This window comes from Lissotriton vulgaris, chromosome 6 (genome assembly GCF_964263255.1).
Source record: "Lissotriton vulgaris chromosome 6, aLisVul1.2, whole genome shotgun sequence".
In the NCBI taxonomy this organism is placed as follows: domain Eukaryota; kingdom Metazoa; phylum Chordata; class Amphibia; order Caudata; family Salamandridae; genus Lissotriton; species Lissotriton vulgaris.
The window spans coordinates 645,280,112-645,302,167 of NC_141694.1; the positions used below are offsets into that span (position 1 = coordinate 645,280,112).

The 22,056-nt window shown below is 48.3% G+C and overlaps 1 protein-coding gene across 4 annotated transcripts in view; it reads left to right on the forward strand.

Annotated features, from left to right (window-relative positions):
- MAP3K7 (mitogen-activated protein kinase kinase kinase 7) overlaps window positions 1–22,056 on the forward strand; it is a 319,714-nt gene that overhangs the window by 69,822 nt on the left and 227,836 nt on the right. For all 4 annotated transcript variants that reach the window (XM_086926641.1, XM_086926642.1, XM_086926644.1 and 1 more), the window contains exons 4-6: window positions 9,215–9,260; window positions 19,048–19,186; window positions 20,121–20,245. In XM_086926641.1, coding sequence (XP_086782767.1) covers window positions 9,215–9,260; window positions 19,048–19,186; window positions 20,121–20,245 — 310 coding nt within the window. The remainder of the gene's footprint in view (window positions 1–9,214; window positions 9,261–19,047; window positions 19,187–20,120; window positions 20,246–22,056) is intronic.

Genomic DNA, 22,056 nt, shown 5'->3' on the forward strand with positions numbered 1-22,056 from the left:
GTTCCAAGTCTTGGCGGCCAGGTGGGAGAAGGATCTTCCTCCTGTTGTGGCTCTTCGGATGCGGGGGACGGCGGCGAGGGCGCGGCTGGTCGATCGGAGGTGGCGTGTGGGAGCGTAGAAGTTGAGGCGGCTGTTGAGGTAACTTGGGCCTTGGTTGTGTAGTGCTTTGTGTGCGTGGGTGAGGAGACGGAAGGTGATTATTTTGTTGACCGGGAGCCAGTGCAGGTCCCTCGGGTGTCTGGGTGTGGCTGTGTCTGGGGATGTCGAGAATGAGTCTCGCTGAGGCGTTATGGATACGCTGGAGTCTCTTCTAGAGCTTGGCGGTAGTTCCGGCGTAGAGGGCGTTGCCGTAGTCCAGTCGGCTGGTAACGAGGGCTTGGGTGACCGTCTTCCTGGTCTCGGTGGGGATCCACCGGAAGATCTTGCGTAGCATGCGCAGGGTGTTGAAACAAGACGAGGAGACGGCGTGGACTTGTCTGTTCATGGAGAGGGAGGAGTCCAGGATGAAGCCCAGGATGCGTGCGTGGTCTGTCGGTTTGGGTGCGGCACCCAGGGCGGGGGGCCACCAGGAGTCGTCCCAGGCGGAGGGTGAGGGGCCCAGGATGAGGACTTCCATCTTGTCTGAGTTCAGTTTCAGGCGGCTGGTCATCATCCACTCGGCTACGTGTTTCATCCCTTCGTGTAGGTTGGCTCTGGCGGTGGCGGGGTCGTTGGTCAGGGAGAGGATCAGCTGTGTCGTCGGCGTAGGAGATGATGCTGAGGTTGTGTTGGCGTGCGATGGCCGCAAGGGGGCTCATGTAGACATTGAAGAGGGTGGGGCTGAGCGAGGAGCCCTGAGGGACGCCGCAGATGACTTCCGTGGCTTCTGATCTGAACGGTGGTAGGCGGACTCTCTGTGTCCTTCCAGCGAGGAAGGAGATGATCCACTCCAGTGCCTTCTCCTGGATTCCGACGTTGCTGAGGCGCTGCACTAGGGTGCGGTGGCAGACCGTATCGAATGCCGCGGAGAGGTCTAGGAGGATGAGGGCTGCTGTTTCTCCGTTGTCAAGCAGGGCTCGGATGTCATCGGTGGCGGCGATGAGGGCGGTCTCGGTGCTGTGGTTGGCCCTGAAGCCCGACTGAGAGGGGTCGAGGGATCTGTTCGTCTCGAGGACGGCGGCCAGCTGCTTGTTGACTGTCTTCTCGATGACTTTGGCTGGAAACGGGAGGAGCGAGATGGCGCGGTACTTCTTGAGTTCGGTGGGGTCCGCTGTTGGTTTCTTTAGTAGAGCGCTGAGTTCGGCGTGCTTCCAGCTCTCAGGGAAGGTGGCGCTGTCGAAGGAGATGTTGATGATGTCCCGCAGGTGGGGTGCGATGACAGCGTTGGCCTTGTTGAAGACGTGGTGAGGGCAGGGGTCGGTTGGCGATCCGGAGTGGATGGAGCTCATCGTGCGGATGGTGTCTTCGGTGCTGATTGGGGTCCAGGCGCTGAGGGTGGTGGTAGGAGGCGTTGGTGCGGTCGTGGGGAGCGTTGGTTGTGTGCTGAAGCTGTTGTGTATGTCAGCGATCTTGTTGTGGAAGTAGGAGGCGAGGGAGTTGCAGAGGTCTTGTGATGGGGTGATGTTTTTGCTTCCGGCGTTGGGGTTGGAGAGCTCTTTCACGATGTTGAAGAGTTCCTTGCTGTTGTGTGCGTTGTTGTCCAGTCGTTCCTTGAATGCTGTTTTCTTGGTGGCGCAAATCAGTTGATGGTGTTTTCGGGTGGCGAGCTTGCGGGTGGTCATGTTGTCTGGTGTTGGGTCTCTTCTCCAGGCTTTCTCGAGGGCTCAGCAGTTCTTCTTGGAACTCTTGAGTTCGTCGGTGAACCATGGGTCCTTTTTGCTGCCGGGTCTGCTGGGCGGGGTCCTCAGCGGGGCGAGGTCGTCTGCGCAGCTGCTGATCCACTTCGTGAGGTTGTCGGCGGCCTGGCTGGGGTTCGCAGAGCTGGCGGGATGGTGCTGGCTCAGGGATGCAGCGAGCTGGTCGGCCGTGATCTTGTTCCAGCTTCTTCGTGCAATCTGTTGCTGGTGGATCGTGGTCCTTCTGAAGCTGAAGTGGACGCAGCTGTGGTCCGTCCAGTGGAGTCCGGTGGCGTGGCTGAAGGTGATGTCTTTGCTGGATGAGAAGACTGCGTCGAGTGTGTGTCCGGCGAGGTGGGTGGGGGTGGTCACCAGCTGCTTGAGTCCGAGGTCGGGGAGGTTGTCCAGCAGGGTGGTGGTGTTGCGGTCGTTGTTGTTCTCCAGGTGGAAGTTGAGGTCCCCGAGGAGGATGTAGTCAGCTGAGGGGAGGGCGTGCGGGCAGATGAAGTCAGCGATGTCTTCGCTGAATTGTGTGCGTGGTCCCGGGGGTCTGTAGATGAGGGTGCCTCTGAGGGTGGTCTTGGGGTCGGTGTTGATCTGGAAGTGCAGGTGTTCGGCGGTTGTGAGGGTGTCGTCGGTGTTGGTCGCGATGCGGATGGTGTTCCTGTGGATGATGGCGATGCCTCCTCCGGCCTGGTTGGTGCGGTCTCTCCGGGTGATCTTGTAGCCCTCCGGGATGGAGATGGCGATGTCGGGTGCTGAGGAGGCGTTCATCCATGTTTCCGTGAGGAAGGCAATGTCTGGAGATGTGGTGTTGAGGAGGTTCCAGAGTTCAAGGGCGTGTCTATGGACGGAGCGGGTGTTGAGCAGGATGCACTTCAGGTGGCTGCTGCTGGTGCTTGGCTTGGTGGGTGTTGGTGTAGTGCAGGTCCGGATGCAGGTGAACTTGCAGGAGTGGCAGCTGAAAGGTCCGTGGGTGCGTCGCGGCGTGGCTCGGTAGCATCCTAGGACTCGGCCGGTGTTGAGTGCGTTGAGGGTGGTGGCCGCGTCGTACGTCCGGCGGGTGGGCTGGGGTCCGCGGGGGCCAGGGGTTCGGGCGCTGGGCGCGGTCCGGGCGCAGACGGGCTTACCTTTGGCACGCCTTCGGCGCGCTTAGGGCGCGCCCGCTGCGCGTTTGCCACTCTGCCATAAGTGGAGAGTGGGGGGGGGCGGAGCGTGGGAAGAGCAGCTGGGAGGCGGGAGCGGGCGGCGAATGGGAGGGCAACACAGGGGAGTGGGTAGGGCCGCAGGGGGGCAGCGGCAGGGAGGTGGCGGAAAAACGCGGCGGGGGCTGGCCTCGGCAAGGGGGGGACAGGGGACAACGGCGGGTGAAAGGCGGGAAAAGCTGGCAACGTCGGGACAAAAACACGGGCAGAAAAGCCGGAAACAGACGGTGACACGGCGGAGTTAGGTAGCAGGGGGAAGGAGCAGGCAGCGCAGGCGGGGCACAATCAGAAGCGGCGGCCGGGGACCTGGGGCACCGCTGCGGGCAGCGGCCGCACACGCCTGTGACCAGGGGCCCAGCAGACGGGCAGTGGCGGCACTAGGCGGCAGCGGGGGCACACTTGACGCACACCTGGAGGAGTGAGCTCGGTGCGTCGGGTGACCGGCCCAGAGGGTCAGTGGTCACTGCTCACCACCGGCCCTCCTCCACCCTATATGGTCCAGTGGGTGGGAGGAGCAGCTGGGAGGCGGGAGCGGGGTGGCGAATGGGAGGGCGACACAGGGGAGTGGGCGGGGCAGCGGCGGGGAGGTGGCGGGAAAACGTGGCGGGGGCTGGCCTCGGCAAGGGGGGCACAGGGGACAACGGCGGGTGAAAGGCGGGAAAAGCTGGCAACGTCGGGACAAAAACACGGGCAGAAAAGCAGGAAACAGACGGTGACACAGCGGAGTTAGGTAGCCGGGGGAAGGAGCAGGCAGCGCAGGCGGGGCACAATCAGAAGCGGCGGCCGGGGACCAGGGGCACCGCTGCGGGCAGCGGCCGCACACGCCTGGGACCAGGGGCACAGCAGACGGGCAGTGGCGGCACTAGGCGGCAGCGGGGGCACACTTGACGCACACCTGGAGGAGTGAGCTCGGTGCGTGGGGTGACCAGCCCAGAGGGTCAGTGGTCACTCCTCTTCAATCTTCCACTGCGGTGAGGGAAGTTTCACATACAGTCTTACAAAGAACTGTGTGTCTCGAAATACTCTGACATGCTCCTTTTCATAAAGGAGCCCCACCACACCCTCACAAGTTTCATCGAGCTCCTTGATATCTACAGTGTGGCCTCGGGCCCTAGGCTCAACTGGTCCAAATTTGCTCTAGTACCTATCTGTGGAGAGGTGTCAGGCGACTGGGTAGACCCATGCCTCAAGATGGCCAGTGACAGTGTTTTGTTATCTGCGTGTGTCGGTCGCCTTAACCCAACTATGATACTCGGACGTCAACACACACCCCCTGGTGGCCTGAACGCGTGTGATATGTTTTAGTGGTCCAGGCTACTGCTGTCCTTAGCAGGTAGGGGGCCCTTTTCAAGATGGTGGCTTTCCCCCTCCTCTTCTTGTATGTACTACAGCACTATGCACACTCGATACCACCCTCGTTCTTTGCAGAATTACAGTCACATAATACCACCTTCCTCTGGGCTGGGTAAACCCCACGGTGCCTTTTGCAAAATGCCATCGCTCCCATAAAGAAGCATTGATGGACTATTTGCTTATATTTCTGGGCTAGCAGTTTATTAACATAGATGATTCTGGGCAAACATGAGTGCCTTAGCCCAAAAAACCTGACCTAGCTCTCATTCAACCCTATAATCTGCTTTCTTTAACATATGCTCGGGACCCCTGCGCTCATAGCTGCTGGTAACCCAGGTACCTGACAGCTGCTGGCATTTTGTGCTCCAACATGTGCAGTGCCACAACACACTTGCGGGAGCCACCCCCATGTGGCATGGGACGTGGCTGGCAGAGATCACAAAACTGGATGGATTCTGACTGGGGGACCTGATTGGAATCTCCATGCTGGGCAACGTCTTGAGAGACTGCCAGATGCGCTCCTTTCAGGACCTGGCAGACGGCTTCTGTCTATAAACACTATAAAGACAGGCTAATCGCACTCCCTGAATATAACTCACTCGAATACAAACTGGTGACTGAAGCCCTGGTAAGGGGTGGGATATTCTGGCTCTACAAGTCCCTGGTCGCGAATACACCGGACCCCCTGGGAACACGGAGGACCAAGTGGGAGGAGAATTTAGGGAACTTAAATGATGACGACTAGGTTCAGGCGATGATGGCCCCTCAGACTTTAGCGATATCAATGAGATTATGCCTAGTCAAATTCACATACCGCTGTGACTCCAGCATGTCTTCGCCATGGGACCGCTCCAGGTACTTTTTACCGCGTTATTTGGTTGTGCCCAGGGGCGCAGGTGTATTGGACGCTGATAAATGAGCTCTTGATTCCCCCTGGAACTTGATCCCAAAATAGTGCGCTTGGGGATAATGGAATCTGTGGGAGACTCCTGGGCCCTCCGGGCACTTCTGGCAAAGGCATATCTGATAGCCAGAAGAGATGTGGTCACACACTGGAGGAATGATCAGTTTCTGTCTCTATAGGAGTGGGTTTGGGTAATTGATTCCTGTGCCGCTCTAGAAAAACTTGTATATAAGGTGAGGGGGTTACACAGACATTTTTCCGAAACTGGCATGTGTGTATTGAGAAGTCTGACTTTCTGATGCTCAAATGTCACTGTGACATGGGGCTTCCCAGCGCTAGACTTTACAGACGGAAAAATTGTAACCAGCAGCCTAACAGAAAGGGCAGGCATTAGATGGAAAAAAGCCAGGTCTTCAGGGATTTACTGAAGGGCAGATGGTTCTCAATGTTTCTAATAGGGAGAAGTAATGAATTCTACATAACGGGGGGCTTAGCACAAAAGGTGTGATTTCCAGCACTGGCTCTCCTAAAAGGCAGAACAGTGGGCAGATTAAGAATGGCTGAGCAAAGAGAGGGGGAGGGTTGATACCGAAATAAAAGATTGGACAAGATGGAGGCCCTCTGGGAGTACATAATCTGATGAGCAACACAAGCGGTTTTAAAATGGATGCGATCTTCCACTGGGAGCCAATTCAGTTAAGAAGACCAGAGACATGGCAAAACTTCGGCAGGAAAAAGAGCAGCCTGGTGTCACATTTTGGTCAAGCTGGAGTCTTCTGACAACAGACTTTTTGGCTTCTAAGCACAAATTGTTACAATAGTCAAGCTGTGACAGAATTACTACCTGGATGATAGTTTGTCAGGTGCTAGAGTCAAAGAGGCCAATAATGGGTTTCAGACTTCTCAAAAACCCAAAGCGGATGCCTGCTAAAGATTTAGCTTCAGCCTCAAAAGTCATGACCACTCTTAGATTTTTTTATGGAGGACTTGGAGGTGGGGGGAGGCCGGGGCGAATGAGGCCACCAGTGGTCCTACCAAGAGTGGGTGTCTTAAACCTGTACAGTGTGCCCCACCTATACCAATACTTTTAAGCATTGTAGTTAGATTTTGTGGGACAGCGTATCAAATGCGGTGCTCAAATCCAAGATGATCAGGGCTGAGGACCAGCCTTCATCCATGGCACAACGTAGTTGTTCAGTGTCTGCGAGAAGCGCAGATTCCGTACAGTGTGAAGCCTGTAGACATTTTGGGAAATGTCCAAAATTTGATTATTGTCTATGAACTTGGTCAGGATAGCACTAACATGTCTCTCTCTAACCTTCACGAAAAAAGGCAGGAGAAATATAGGACGGACGTTTTTTGGCTTGTAGGCATCAAAGATAGTTTTTTTCAGAAGGTTGATAACCCTGGCATGCTTCCAAGGACTGGGCACATAAGCTGATGAAAAGGAAAGATTGATCACTTCAAGACACAGTGTGAGAAGGTCATGAAATTTGAGAAACAAATCAGGTCTCTGCAGGTGAGCCAGCTTTTACTTGTCTGAAGAGGGTAAGCAGTTTATGTGTGCCTCTTCCTCAGTGGTTATGATATACATTTTTGCTGTCTATAAGTGAAATTTTCAGTAACATGCTTGATTTGTCACCAGTTTTCTACTGTGGGTCACATGGCTCGAGCTACAAGTTTGTTTTGTTCATGTTGCTAACCAGTAAAAGCAATAAAATATGTCATAAAAATAAATACTGAACCGTACATGTTAAATTTATATTGATTCTATAATTTGACTTGCTTGAATTTAGGCTGGCTACGCTTAACATGCAAACGTCAAACTTTTTTTGTTTTGTAGCTTTTTCTATTTTCACTTGCATATTTTACTCTGTTTTATCTCACTTGCCTGCCTTTCCAGATCTCCTTCACCCCTTTAAGTTGAGGGGTTAGAGGCGGGAGTATAACCCTACAAGAGACCAGATGGGAATTAAAGTACTCAGTAATTGGGGAAGAAAGATATATATTTTAGCTGTAATGTTCTAATGTAAAGCAGTGATGGTCTTATGTTTTCCATTCTTGGTGTTGAGGAAAATGTTATGCATCAGTGCCTGCAAAGATGGGAATGCAAATCAGTCTTTTTATAATTATAATATCAGTATGTACCATGCTTAAATATCAACTCCATATCGTAATATGCTTTATGGGGCAAAGCACTCTTCAACTCCAACATTTAAGAAACCTATTTTTATGTATTTATTAAGGTGTAGTTCAGGTGCTTGCGCACAGGCACTTCTAGTCCATTCTAATGCAAAGGAGATCACCTAACAGGAACCAGTTTTTTTTGGTCACTGCCCAAAATTACTTTCTTGGTCAAATAACCAATCCAATCCAAAAATCTTTATTTCGGCCTTTTAGGCCATAAAAGAAGCATACAAATACATACAACAGTATAAAAACATCATTGGAATGTACAAAAATACAAGTAACGAGACTTCTTATCCATTTTTAAAATCGAATAGATAAAATACATAAAAAAGGGAACAGCACAATTCATTACATGGGAGTAAAATTGACATTATGGTAAGGACGTTAACAACGGAAGCCGTAAATAACAATAAGACAGTTGCAGGAAATTCAATCTATGTTAGATTATCCTTAATCAGCTTGGACCTCTTACACCACATGGCAAGGAGAAATTTGGAAACTGCAAATACAATATGGGGGGAAGAGTCAGATTTCAGTATTCTGTAGGATGACAGACAGTTCCTTATAGCCATGTTCCTGCATAAGGGCACCAACCAATATTTCCTTGAGGATTTATAGGTGGGGCAGAAAAACAGAACATGGATTTCTTCCTCATCGCACAGATTGCAACCAGGGCATAACTTATCCCCCCCATTGGTCCATTTACTAGTAAAGGATTTGATTGGCAGGGAGCCAAACCGCCACTGTAAAAACAACTTCCTTGCCAAGGTTGGGTATATAAAATCCAAGAAAGTTTCAAACTTATATGAATTTTTGGATTGAGTAAAACAGTGAGTAAGGGTGCCGGTGCTAAGTGCAGTCATGTGAGATGTGAGTTTTTGTTCCTTGTACACTTCCACTAGTCTTTTCCGGGGTACCTTGCTACATCCTAATTCTGGAGTCACCCAAAGCTCGCTAAAACCAAGCCTAAACAATTCTTTTTTTACAAAGGCTAGCCAAGGTATCTTGCCATTGTGGTTCAGGTTCATGACATTTACCAGATCTTGCCTGTAATGGCTAAGCTCCTTTGTTGACCACAGTCTATGCCAAAATCTAATGGGTTTGGAATTAAGATCCTCTCTGATGGAAGGTAGACCCAGATCCAGACGTATGGGAAGTAGGGGAGTTGCAGTTGGGAGGGCCAGGAGACGCCTCATAAAGTTATTTTCAACACCAACCAGCTCAATTGCCGCTTGGTGCCCCCATATCTCGCTTCCATAGAGTGCGGCTGGTTACGCTTGCACTTTATACATCTCAACTGCAGGAGCTATAGGTTTATAGGTTGAGGTGTTGGTAACCTTTAAGATAGCCACAGACAGTTGGGATAGCCTCAATCGCGAGCTTGCAATCTGTGGGCCCCATAAGAGGTTCTCCTGAAGGGTTACACCCAAATACCTTCTGAGCATGTCTCATTTGTAGAGTTTCTTAAATTGTTGGTAGAAGTGTTTGAGAGTTTGGAGGCCTATGTTCCGGATTCAGAGGAATGTTAGCCTTATAATTGAAATCGGAGCATCCATTGGTGTGCTTGTAAATTTGTGGAACTGACTGCCATCATGGGTTTTTGGTAGTGTTAAAGTTCTATGTTTGGCATTTTCTTGTTCAACCAGTTGCCCTCTGTAAATGAATATGGTTAAAAGCTCCTTTGTTGTTCTGTTCCACTTTAGAATATGATATGACCTTTCTTTTTTTCCTTTTCGTTTATTTGTAAGGTATGTCTGGTAATGGAATATGCAGAGGGAGGTTCTTTGTATAACGGTGAGTATTCCAGCAGAATGTATTTTTTTTACCAAAAATAAGACGTGCTTGAATGCCTATTTTTAAAGATTTTATTTGTGTGTTAGAAATTGGGTTTCTGGTTGGCAGAGGTATGCAACCTTTACAATGTTAATGTTAATGTAAGCCAAACTTTTAGAGCGCACGGCTACCCCAAAGGGTATCCCGGCGCTTTAGCAAAGAGGCCCCTAGAAACAGAAAAAAACCAAGGCAGACACACTACAGTTATCGCGGGTTACTTGGTGAAGAGCAGAGTCTTCAGCTCCTTCCTGAAAGCCAAGAGGTTGTTTGCTTTCCGAAGGGAAAGTGGGAGTTCATTCCACAGGCAGGCTGTCACGTGTTGGAAGGAGCGACCTCCCATCCGGACACGTTTGACCACAGGTACCTCCATTTTGGCCAGTTCGGCCGATCGCAGAGACCTCCGTGGCACATAGAAAGCGGTACGCTTCCTCAGATAGTGAGGGCCAATCGCATGGAGAGCTTTAAACGCCAAAGTGAGGAGTTTAAATCTAATTCTCCCAGCGATAGGCAGCCAGTGCAGCCTGGCTAAGAGCGCTGAGGCACTGGCTCTCCTGGGCAGGCCATAGATGGCTCTGGCCGCCGAATTCTGTACAATCTGCAGCCTAGATAACAGATATTTAGGTAGGCCCGCAAAGAGCGCATTTGCATAGTCCAGGCATGATCCCACCAACGCCTGAACTACATTCCTACGGTACTGCAGTGAAAGCAAGGGAAGAAATTTCCTAAGCATCTTGAGGATGCTGAAGCATTTCCCTGCTAATCCCAGGATGTGAGGACGAAAAGAGAGGTCATCATCGAACACCACTCCGAGATTTTTTACTTGAGCAGATGGTGTCTCTGGGGGGAACATGTCCTGGGGCCACCATGTCTTCCAGCCCGGGTCTGGGGCACAGCCGAAGAAGAGCAGCTCAGATTTGTCTGAGTTGCATTTCAGGCTGTGCCGCTGAAACCACGCAAAGACTGCGCTTAGACAGTCCTTGATTCTGCCGCCGTTGAAAACCTCTCCCTTCCTGCAAGTGAACAAGAGCTGGGTGTCATCAGCGTATGAGATGACCCGGGCCCCAAACGCCTCTGCTACCTCCGCTAGAGGGGCCATATATATGTTGAAAATGGTGGGGCTCAAGATAGATCCCTGAGGCACCCCCACCTCCAGCGAAGGCATTTCGGCCGAGAACGGCAGAGCCCAGATCACCTGTCGGCGGTCGGCAAGAAAGGATTGAAACCAGTCCAGCACCGTCCCTCGCAGACCAATCTCCCTGAGTCTTGAGAGAAGGCCAGCATGAGGGACGGTGTCGAACGCCGCCGATAGGTCCAACATGACTAGCATCGCCTTTCCCCCATGATCGAGTGTCTCCCTGATGGCGTCAGTAACCTCAACCAGAGCGGTCTCCGTGCTGTAGTTTGCACGAAAGCCGGACTGGGAGTCATGCAGCAGATTGTTGTTCTCGATAAAGGTGGATAGAGTATGCTGAACATGTTTCTCCAACACCTTCGCCAGAGCAGGGAGGAGGGAGATCGGACGGTAGTTAGCCCATTGCAGGGGGTCAAGCAGAGGCTTCTTAATCAGCGGCAGAATGAGTGCGTGTTTCCACTGTCGTGGGACCACCCCCGAGCTCAATGATAGATTCAGCAGGGGGTTCAGCAAGCTGTTCAACGCTGAAGCCACCCTGCCCAGGCATTTCGCAGGACAGGCATCCAGTGGCGAGCCAGATTTCAGCCAAGATAGCAGCTCCAGCGAAGTTTCGCAGGACAGCTGGGGAAAGACAGATAGAGTGGGCCCTGAGTTAGCCTGAGAGGGATCTAAATAGGTCGGCTTACCCCCTAAAGCGGCGTCGGCCATGCGGGAGTCCACAGATGGAAAGGTGTCCTGAATCTTTAGAATTTTGGCCACAAAAAAGTCGGCCAGCTGTTTGATCCATTCCTTCGTGTGTGAATGGACGGGGGTACCTGCAACTGGATTGACAAACTCCTTCACAATTCTAAAGAGTTCCCGGCTGGTATTATCAGCTTTGTCGATTCTCTGTTCGAGATAACTCTTTTTGGCTGCGGCAATCTGTTTGTAGTATGCCTTTATCGCGTCGCGGTATTTCGTTTTCTCCACAAGATCATACTTGCGCCGCCAGCGCCTTTCCAACTTCTTGCAGTCTTGTCGCATTATGCGTAGAGTGGAGGAGAACCAAGGAGCAGAGTTAAGGTCAGGGGCTGTTCTAGCAGCCCTCAAAGGGGCCAGCTCCTCGAATCTTGCCTGCATCCAGTTCTGGACCAGGATTAAATCGGCTTCCAGAACCCCGGTCAGAAGACACGGGTATTGACCAAGAGCATCGGAGAGCATATCTGCTGTCACTAGATGGAAAGCTCTGGACTGCCGGGACCCTACCTTCGGAGCCCTTTGGCTAGGTTTAGAGTCAAACATTAAGGCAAAGTTTATCAGGTAGTGATCTGACCAAAGGACCGGGAGTGGGGGGGACGCCTCAATAGGCATGGAGGAAAAGATAACATCTAACGTGTGGCCTTTCACGTGAGTGGGGCTGTGGATAAAAGGGGCTAGCCCTAACATCGCCGTGATATCACGGAGTTTGTCAGCTTCAGCGTCTGTAAGACAGTCCATATGCAAGTTTAAGTCGCCTAATAGCATGCAATGCGCTGAACGCATGCATGGTACTGATAGGGCCGACTGCAGATCCTCAAAAAAGGACCCAATGGGACCAGGGGGTCTATAGAGGAGAATGCCTGTACAGGTCTGGGACGCCGATAGGTGGAGCGTAAAACCTAAGGCTTCACAGCCGGCAATGTTGTCCACCGCAAAGGAGGAACAATCAAAAGCCTTGTCCACTATCAGAGCCACCCCGCCGCCTCTTCCCTCAGTTCTATCCCTCCTTAAGATGGAATAGTTCGGCGGAACGGCACAGGCAATATCGGGTTCCGAGCCCACTCCCAACCAAGTCTCAGTTAAATATAAACAGGAGATCTTGGACTGCGTAAGAAGATCCCAAATATCCGAGGTGTGACGAGGAAGGGACCTGGTGTTAAGCAACGCGCAATGGAAATACTGGGGAGGGGTAGAAGGAACACAGGTAGATGGTGCTGTGGGGTGCCAGTTACACACGGGGCAGCCCTTGCCAAGCCGGCGACCACCGGGGAAAAGAACCAGACAGTCAGAGCGAGGGGACCACAGTCCTAATTGGGGTAAAGTCAGATGCACGCAATAAATTAACCCGTGCTCACCCTCTGGTAGCTTGGCACAGAGCAGTCAGTCTTAACTTAAGAGGCAATGTGTAAAGTATTTGCACAGATTCCAGTTAATCCAGAACGCTGCCACTAGTTTGATATTTTGGATTTAAAAATTCAACAGCATCTCAACACATATTGGAAAACTTAAGTGGCTATGTTCAACCTCTGCCAATCTGGTAGTTGTGCCTAAGTTTCCAAGGGCAAGAATGTGCAGACGTGCTTTTCCAGTGGTTACAGCACAGGCATGGAATAGGCTACCTATTGAGTTAAATTCCCAACCCAATATCCCAAAAATTTTAAAGTCTTTCAAAACGCATCTATTCAATTAACTGTAACAATGGCATGCCTTAATGCAGTGCCTGGGCAACTTCTGTAGGTGGTCTGGAATAGTTGGATGCCTAAAATCAACACCAGGGCACCTTCAGGTAATCATATGCATTATAAACTAATAATTGTCAATGATTGCGATAGACCTGGACATAGGGGAAATTTGAGGCGGAACACGATGGGGTGCAGGTTAGATTCCCCAACCAAATTCAGAATGGTCAAAGATTGTACCTTCTGACTAAGTCCTAATTCACCAAAAGAATACACATCTAAAGGCTTCAGGACCTCTGGGGAAGCACTTGGAAACTCACAGGATGTTAGGCAGAGGCCGACAGCAGGGTCCAGTCCATGTACAGTTGCAGAAAGGCCTCTTAAAGCTTGTGGTACGCCAGTTGCTTAAACTGGAGTTCAGCCTTATGACCCTTGGAGTCCACTTCTTTATTCTGGGTGCAAGAGGCAAAAGGTCCAGTCCTTCATGGCTCCTCTCAGGTCATAGACAGCATGTCGAGTCCTCTTGTGTTCTTCCTCAGCTCCAGCAGTGTTCGGAAGTGAATGATTGTACGTGCCACGTTTGTCTGGCTCGTGCTAGTACAGACGAGCGACTCCTGGACACGCCAATTCCCGGGGCCAAGCTTACCCACTTTGGGCATTTTCAAACTTGGGCTCTGAGTGTGTGTGTTGGAAGTATACTATGATAATACTGGTGTGCTTTCACGTCTTACACTACATTCCAGTTTGTGGAAGCCTCTGTACCAAAAATAAACCCAGAGACTGTCTGGTAGTACAAAAGCAAAGCCCTTCAGCACCTAGACAGTAGATACGCAAGAATTGTCTTGGCATCCTGTCGTCGCCCCTCCCCCCTACTACCCACCCCCATGTGTTCTATGTAAACCCAGCAGGTCTCTGTAGCAGCATTTGACACTCCTGCAGGATTTGACACACTAATATCAAAATAACTTCTGCAAATCCGACCAGGCATATTCTGTGAGGCTCAGAGGAGCCCACTCTGCCCAGTCCGGTCAGCCTATTGTTAGCTACTGGGAGACATTTCACACCTTTTCGTGCCTATTCAAAGGCATGTAATATCTGGCTGGGAGAATTTGGAGAGCAATTGCAAATTAGCTCCCAGGACCTTCAGGCAGTGAAAAGGTAGCTTTCTAAAAGTTACTTTTCTCTGATATTTATTAAAACTCTGACCACCAGTGAATTGGATTTTTCATAACAATTTAAAATAGTTGTTTTTCTTGCTAGTCCCAACCACAAGACGCAATATTTGATTTTTAACCTGTACTCCGTTTTTCTACATTGAACATCTAAGATTGCCACAGTGGAAAATAGCGTTTGGGTGCTATTCACCGTGAGGACATATTAACATTACATTTCTACTTGTCCTACCTTTAATACCGTACATCTTGCCTTGTGGCTGTAATCCCTACGTAGAGGTGACTTATTAATATTTAAAACGGGAGTTTTTATGTCTGGTCTAATTGCTGTTTAAACTGCTACAGTCTGGCTACAAAGGTATGCATTAAGCCATTTTTGCACTACCAATATAGTGGATGGCACAATAGTTGCTGCAGACAACCAGTGGCATTTAATCAAGCTCTGGGAGTATTTTGTACTCTATACTAGGGACTTCTAGGCAAGTTAAGCATACTAATTAGGAAAATGCCAGTGCACAGAGTTCTAAATTCGGCTAAAAAATAGGGTCCAGAAAAGGATGAAAAATGTTGGGTAACCACAAGAAAGAACACTCCATTAGTCTTTACTGTCTACATGCATCAATTGTTTTAAAGAAGACAGACCACCACCCAGAAGGTAGGCTCTCATATACTGCTTTCTCAACCTCTGAATCTGATAGTGTGTCTTGGCCTTGCATACCTCTACAATCTCAATGTGCATATGCCACATTCTGATGTCACACTAGGAAGGCTGTAGGGGTGAGTATTTTATAGACTGTACCAGCTACTCCAAACATTGTTCAGGTGTTACAAAAAGACTGAAGTGCTCCATTCTCTCCCCAACTAGCGCCCTGCAAATAATCACGTTTAAAAGGCTTTCTTGAGTAGTCTCTTTTTGCTGATCCAACAAAGATTCAGAGGGAGCAGATTCCACTCCTTAATTTCAGATACCTCAAAAGAGTTACCTCCCATCCTTGAGTTACTGAACCTTGGAGACTCATCCAACACAGATGTTGATGATCTAAGAGTTCTAGATGGCTTATAGTGAACAAAGCGGTCCAAATGTATATAGGCCCAGACTTGTAAAAAGCAGCATAGACAAAGAAAGGGGTTTCTTGACTGGCAGCTAGTCCAATGGCTTAAAGTGGCCTGTTTTGGGAAAACAACAATAAGACATGCCACCACTTTTTGGACCATTTGAACCAGCTACAGTTTGTCTGCTAGGCCACGATAGAGAAGATTAGTGTAGTCCAGCCTAGAAGCATAGCATAGCATTGACCACTGTTTTGCTTTTCACTAATGGATGGAGAGCTAAGTATTTTTTGAGTGAGCGGAGCAAGGCAACACATGTTACCAACACAGCCAGAACTTGCAGACGGAAGGACAACTTGTTGTTTAACTTTGCACCCGGATTCCTTGTCCCCTGTGGAATGCTGCGGTGGGGATAGCAGCACATCTGACTAGCCGTTCTTGAACCAGTGCCTTTTGGCATGCCCAAAGAGTAAGATTTCAGTTTCTTCCAAATTGCATTGGCAATTGCTCTCTTGCATCCAGTCCAGAACACTATATGGAGAGTTTTTGAAAGTTTCCCGCATAATGGCTGGTGCTGAGGCTGGTAAGTTTCATCACTATAGGAGGCAACCTTAAAGCCAAAGTATGGAACTTGAGCTCAATGGGAATTTCTTGTTAAATGCAATTAGTTACTTTGTAGATTACTTTTCTAACCACAGGACAGGATCCTAGATTCAGTCCTGGAACATTTCCTGTAAACAGTTAAGTAAAAGCGTTTTGATTACAGTAGTGAATTTTAAGGAATATTATTGTATTTTAAAAGTTGACACTTAGAAACTTTTTCACATAGAGTCACCAATGTTATCCTATGGGAGGAAATTCACTTATCAGGTAAGTAATGTTCTCGTTACTTTTTCTTACTCAGTGTTGGATCCTGGATCCTGCACTGGTGTATCTCCTGTAAACAATTAAAAGAATGCGTTTGTCATACAGGCGATTTTTAAGGAATATTTGTAGTTTTTGAAAATCCACACAAAAAGTTTTCTGGTGAAAACCATACAATGGATTCCTATGGAAGGAAATTCAAGTTACTGTTAAGTACGGTTAAAACTACTTTTCAGGGTCAGTGCTGGGCTAAAAGATTCAGCACTGGGTTCTCTCCTGATAACAGGTGAGTACATTTGAATTCCTTTTTTCAGCTGATTTTTAGATGAATATTTAAATGTTTCAAACTCCACACATAGAAGAATTTTCAAGTGAATCCAGTCAATGTTACCCTATGGAGTTATCGGTTTCTGGGTAAGTACTCGACTGGCAGAGTTAAGGTTCTGGGCATATACTCAGCGGTCTCCCAGGGTCAGGTAGGTATACCCTCAGCGGCACAGGGGCAGCAGAGTGCAGAAGTAGTTAGGCCCAATGTTAGACTATGAGCGGCAGGGGGCTTTTGGTTGGTGGCTGCTGGCAAGCAGGCCACGCTGCTGTGGGAGCTGGGCTCCTGGTCACTTGCTCAGGGCAAAGGGGAAAGTAGATTAGGACAAAGGTTGCACTCCCAGGAGCACTCAGGCGGCTAGGTGCAGGGTGCTTTTGAGCTGTTGGGTGCTCGATGTTATCCAATGGAAAACTTGGAAGATGAACAAAGGCTGCAGGCTCGGAGACTGAGATTCTTCAGGAGGACCAACACTTCAAGGGGTAAGTTTGGATCTTGGAGGATAGGTAGGCGCCCAGGAGTTGGGCTCAGAGGGCCGTGGGGCACCGGGTGCATGGGTGTCTTTTGATGTCAGGAAATCTTACCCTCGGCTGGTCGCGGTTGGAGGGGTCCCTTGTTCTGAGGCTGCAGGGGTCGTCTAGGTAGTCGAGGATGGTCCTTAGGCACTGGATTTCAGGTCACACTCGCCGGGGGGACGTCCTCAGGGTCTTTGTCCACTCAGGCACAGGCCGGGCTCGGCGGGTGCAGTGTGCTGGATTCGCGGTTCCTGGTTGGCACCATGGGTGTTGCTGATGGAGCAGAACCACTGCTTATGGGAGTCACAGTCTGTTTAGATGGTCTAGACAGGCAGGTCCTCCGGGGATTTCGAGGTTGCTGTCCGCAGGAGACGCCGGGGTTCAGCAGGAGCAGGTTCAAGGATCAACAGGCCGGTAGGGCTAGGACCAAGTCAGTTGATGTCGTCCTCTTGTTAGCAGCTGCACAGCAGGTCTTCTTCTTCTTGGTCATCTTTCTTGTTTTTGGAATCTGGATCTGAGGAAGGAAGGTTTAGGGTGCTCCTAAATACTAAATTCAGGGGTGTCACAGGTAGGGTAAGGGCAGGGACCAATCCTAGGCACCCCCTATCCTGCTCCTCTCCTGTGGAAGGGGGGCAGGAGCCTATCTCTGATTGGGCAGGGCTCCCCATCCTCAAGATGGGCAGAGCCCGGAGTTGTGCTTCACCTCGCCTCGCCCACCTGAGGGGTGGGGTTGGAAGAGGCTGGCACACCCCCTTTCCTCATTTAGAGTTTCCCGCCTGTCTTCCCACCAGAATGGGGGTCAGAACCGGTGGGGGCCAGTTGCTGAGTATACTCACAAAGGCGGCATGCCTTTGAAGCTTACACTACCCATCCTGGGGGAGGAGACCTAGCACCTCGCCCAGTACGTGCATTGTTGCAGGCCCAGGAGAGCGGAATGCTCTCTACCTAGTGGTCCAGCAACATGTCTGCTATGTGGCAGCCTCTCAGACAAGACGTGGATTGTAGGTTAGGTTTCAGGGGGCATCTCTAAGATGCTCTCTGTAGTGCATTTTACATTAAATCTCACACTGGTATCAGTGTGGGTTTAATGTGCTGAGAAGTTTGATATCAAACTTCTCAGTCTTCAGTGTAGCCATTATGGTGCTGTGGAGTTCATAATGACAACCTCCCAGCACCATATACTTTCAGTGCCCAGGAAAGGAACTGGGTACTGTAAGGGGACAGGGCTCATGCACCTGTGCCACACCACTGGCATAGGGCACCCAGCTAGAGGGATGACTGATGTATGGGAGGGCAGTGGGCTTGTGGGCATGGCACACAGGGATGTGTGCCATGTCGACTCTATATTTAGTCCTGCACCAGGACACTCAGCCTGCAAACAAAGTGTGTGGGTGTCAAGGTGCAGGGCCCATAAGGGTGGCACAATAAGTGGTGCAGCCCTTAGAGGTCTTCTCTTGTCACAAAGCCCTGGCTACCTAGGGTACCATTTACCAGGAGCTGACATGTAGCCAGAGATGCCCATTGGGTTTTAGTTTCAACACCGTTTTAGGGAAGAAACATAGGCCCTGGGCATTTGATTGTCAGGAGCCCAGGGCACACTCCGTCAAAGCACATCAGCAATTCAGCAAAAAGTGGGGGCATACCATGCAAGATATGACACTTTCTTATAAGGAGTTGTATAAATAATGGATCTAAGTGGCACTCGTTTATCTTGCCAGTGGTTATCTGGTAAATCTGGCGTGGATGTGGACAATTTGCTGCATTTGTTGAACTGGAGTTCAATAAAGTTTGTGTCAGAGGTGATAAACATTTTTTAAAAATCTAAATTTGTTTTTGGGACAGTTTTTATTTATTTGTCCTCCCATTAATGAGTGCAAAATGTGCTTGCTTACAAATACAAGAGAAGCCTTCACTTAGTGTCCCCATAATATATATGGTGTCCGCTTATTCTTCTGTCCATTTTCTGCCTCTGGTATAGATCTTAAATACTCTAAATCCCCTTATGGTTTGCTAAACCATATTAAAGACGAGAGAAACTGTAAAAAATAATCAGTATTTTTCTCAATGATATGTTTTATAAATCTAAAATGCGAGCTTAGAAGCTATTTTAGTGCTAGTATCAACCTTAGTGAATACAGATTTTCTGTAAGGCCTGACTCTGCATGACCTGGATTGTATGCTGGTTAACTGATCCTTTAGGCAAAGGATGGCGATAATACACTATTTTTGTTTTATGTTTTAAGTTATTTGTTTTAGCTTGTATCTTTGTTTTGCAGTTCTGCATGGCGCTGAGCCATTGCCACAGTACAATGCTGCCCATGCAATGAGCTGGTGTTTACAATGCTCACAAGGAGTGCAGTATCTTCACAGCATGAAACCAAAGGCTTTAATCCACAGGGACCTCAAGCCGCCTAAGTAGGTATTAATTTGCTTTATGTGAATGCTACATACAGGCATAAACGTGTATTTGTGATTTGTATAAATGTGTTGCCACTAAAACTGTTTACCCAAATTACATCAAAATCAGCCCAAATTCCCCAAAACCATTGGCCATATCCTGCCTTGATGCCTTGAACAATTTATTCACCACAAAACATATGCATTGTGTCCGAATTTGTTTTCATGCGTACATAATGATCACTACTTAAGGACCAGTAAGGAAGCATTTATCCAGAGTATCAACTTTCTATGAGAGCTCAATATCATTCCTTGATCCCTACATATTCCCTACTGGGTTAGTACCACTCCTAGTTTCAGTATTCTGTGCAACCTACCTGGCAGTTGCCACTTCCCTTCAGTCTCTTCATCATGCCCATGTAAGTAAGCAAGAAAGCCCTTCTTAGCATTCGAGTTTATCTCTCACCCTCTCCCCTGCCCTCACTGTCACCCCTCTAGTAGCAGTGTAACCTTTGTTTATACTCACTGAATCAGACGTGTTAAAGCAAGTGCTTCATTTATATTTAATTGATCATGATTCAAAATCAGCAATTCCATCTTAACAGTTACTGATGCGTAGCTACGTTTTTTGGATCTTGACTTTTCCACAGTAGAGGATAATCCGTATTGGTAATACTGGAAGAACCAAGCACAAACACGCACTTCATGAGTTTTCACCTCTATTGCCAATTATCGCTCTACATTCAGTATGAAAATGTATCAATTGCTGCTGATTTGCCACAGATCTTGCTGATTCTGCACATTTCCTCCTTGCACTTTTTGCAGTTTTATCTGCCTATCTAATAGAACTTGAAAGTCTCTTACATTTGTAATACCTTTATAGTATTGGTGTTTTTTGCATAGCATTCTACTCAAGTCATTGTTATTCTCATCAGATGTATTTTTTTCACAGCTTGCTTTTGGTTGCTGGAGGGACAGTGCTGAAGATCTGTGATTTTGGTACAGCCTGTGATATCCAGACTCACATGACCAATAACAAAGGAAGTGCTGCTTGGATGGCCCCTGAAGTTTTTGAAGGTAATGGAAATAATATGCAACTGTAATTGCAATATTTAAATTCTTTCTATGCATTGGTCAATAGAAATGAAATTGTCAGGTTCTGAAGTAACACAAAAAACAAAGAGTGAAAGAGGGCCTGAGGGGAGTCGTATTTATAGACCTCTTGGTACCTTGTCCCCCAACTTAACAGTAAACAACACGAGAGATGCCAGAAGTCTGAATGTAAGAACCTATAAAGTGTTCATTCTGTAAGACAAAACCAACAGGTTAATGTATGAGGTAAAACAACAGGAGAAGAAATGAATAGAAAGAAGCCTGAAAAGTGCTTGAAAAAGTACCCATCAGCCCGCTCAATAGCGGAACGTCATCTGGGTTGAATGGTTGAAATGGTGGTATCCAGTGTGCCCTTCCTCAGGACGAACCCGGGGCTAGCAAAGCTTGGACCACTTTGTTGACCCTCAACCATTAGAGATGATCAAGTGCAGGCTGAAAGGGCAAAGTTGCATTGCTCAAGAAATGTGAGAAAAGAAAGGAAAAAATTGTAATCCACGTGTTCTAAAAATACCTATCTTGATGTCATTAGAAAAACTTTATTGGGTCTGACCATCAAGGTGGTATGGTTAAAAGCAGATTGAAAAATAGCATGCAAGGAATTGCTATTCACCATGAATGTAAATTGGTCGACGTGTTTCAGCCTAGATCGGGAATTGTTCAGTGTGCCCACAAACAAGGAAGACCTTATCAGTTGATATAGGCACAACTCGACCATGGTTACTCAAGCACCACACAAACTGCAACAGTGAGAAAGTCGTGTATTTAATCACGTGCCCGTGTGGTTTGAGGTACATAGGGATGACAACGAGAAAAATAAAATTGCGCATACAAGAACATAAGAGCAAAATTAGGCGCAGTAAACAAGCTACTCGGCTTACATCTCATTTCCTTGCTGAGAAACACCAGGCAGACGACCTGAAGTGGGTAATTTTAGAACAACCACACATACCCAAGCACGTCACAGACATCTCTCAGTTTCTATTGAGAAAAGAGCAAAGATGGGTGTTCAAACTGAGAAGTGACACAGAGGGATTAAATTATGAGATCCCATGGTTACAGCTATAAAAACTATATCTTCAGACCATATACCTTAACATCAGTATCTTATGACACTAGCTATCGAGGTGTTCCATACAACTTATTTTTGGCCCCTTTGTATCATTCTCACATGAATATCAACACAAGGTGGTCACTCTGGAATGCACTCTGTACTTAAATGATGCGAAAAGCTACGATAAGAATGTAGACTTCTAGGTGTAGCGGTCTTTCTTTTTAAGGTCTGAAAATTCGGTTTATTGAGCAATTCAGCTTAGACAGTGGTGTTTGTTGTGGTTATCACAAACAATAAAAACAGACACAAACTCCGAGGTACAAGCAGGAAAGAAAAATGGTGATTGAACCTTCAAAGTACATATTAACAGGGCGCTTAGCAACCTATTCAGGTCCCGCTATTGTCAGTGAGGTGAACTTGTGTTGATCTAAACTGACTAAACATGTATATATTGAAGCACCAGAGGCGACATGCGTATACGGATATATTGATCAAACATGCATCTGATCTACCTATCAATCTGACTGCACAGCGCCGAATGCGCCTTCCAACACGGAGTCGATATGTTCACCTATACACTGAATACAGGTCACTGAGCTGGATCTGTTTATAGAGTTCTCTGGTAATGATGCCGAGCCCTTGTGTCAATTTACACTTTTTGCTATCCCGCACAATGTAGACAGTATTTCGGCATTCACCTCGAAATAATGAAGAATGTGTTTCC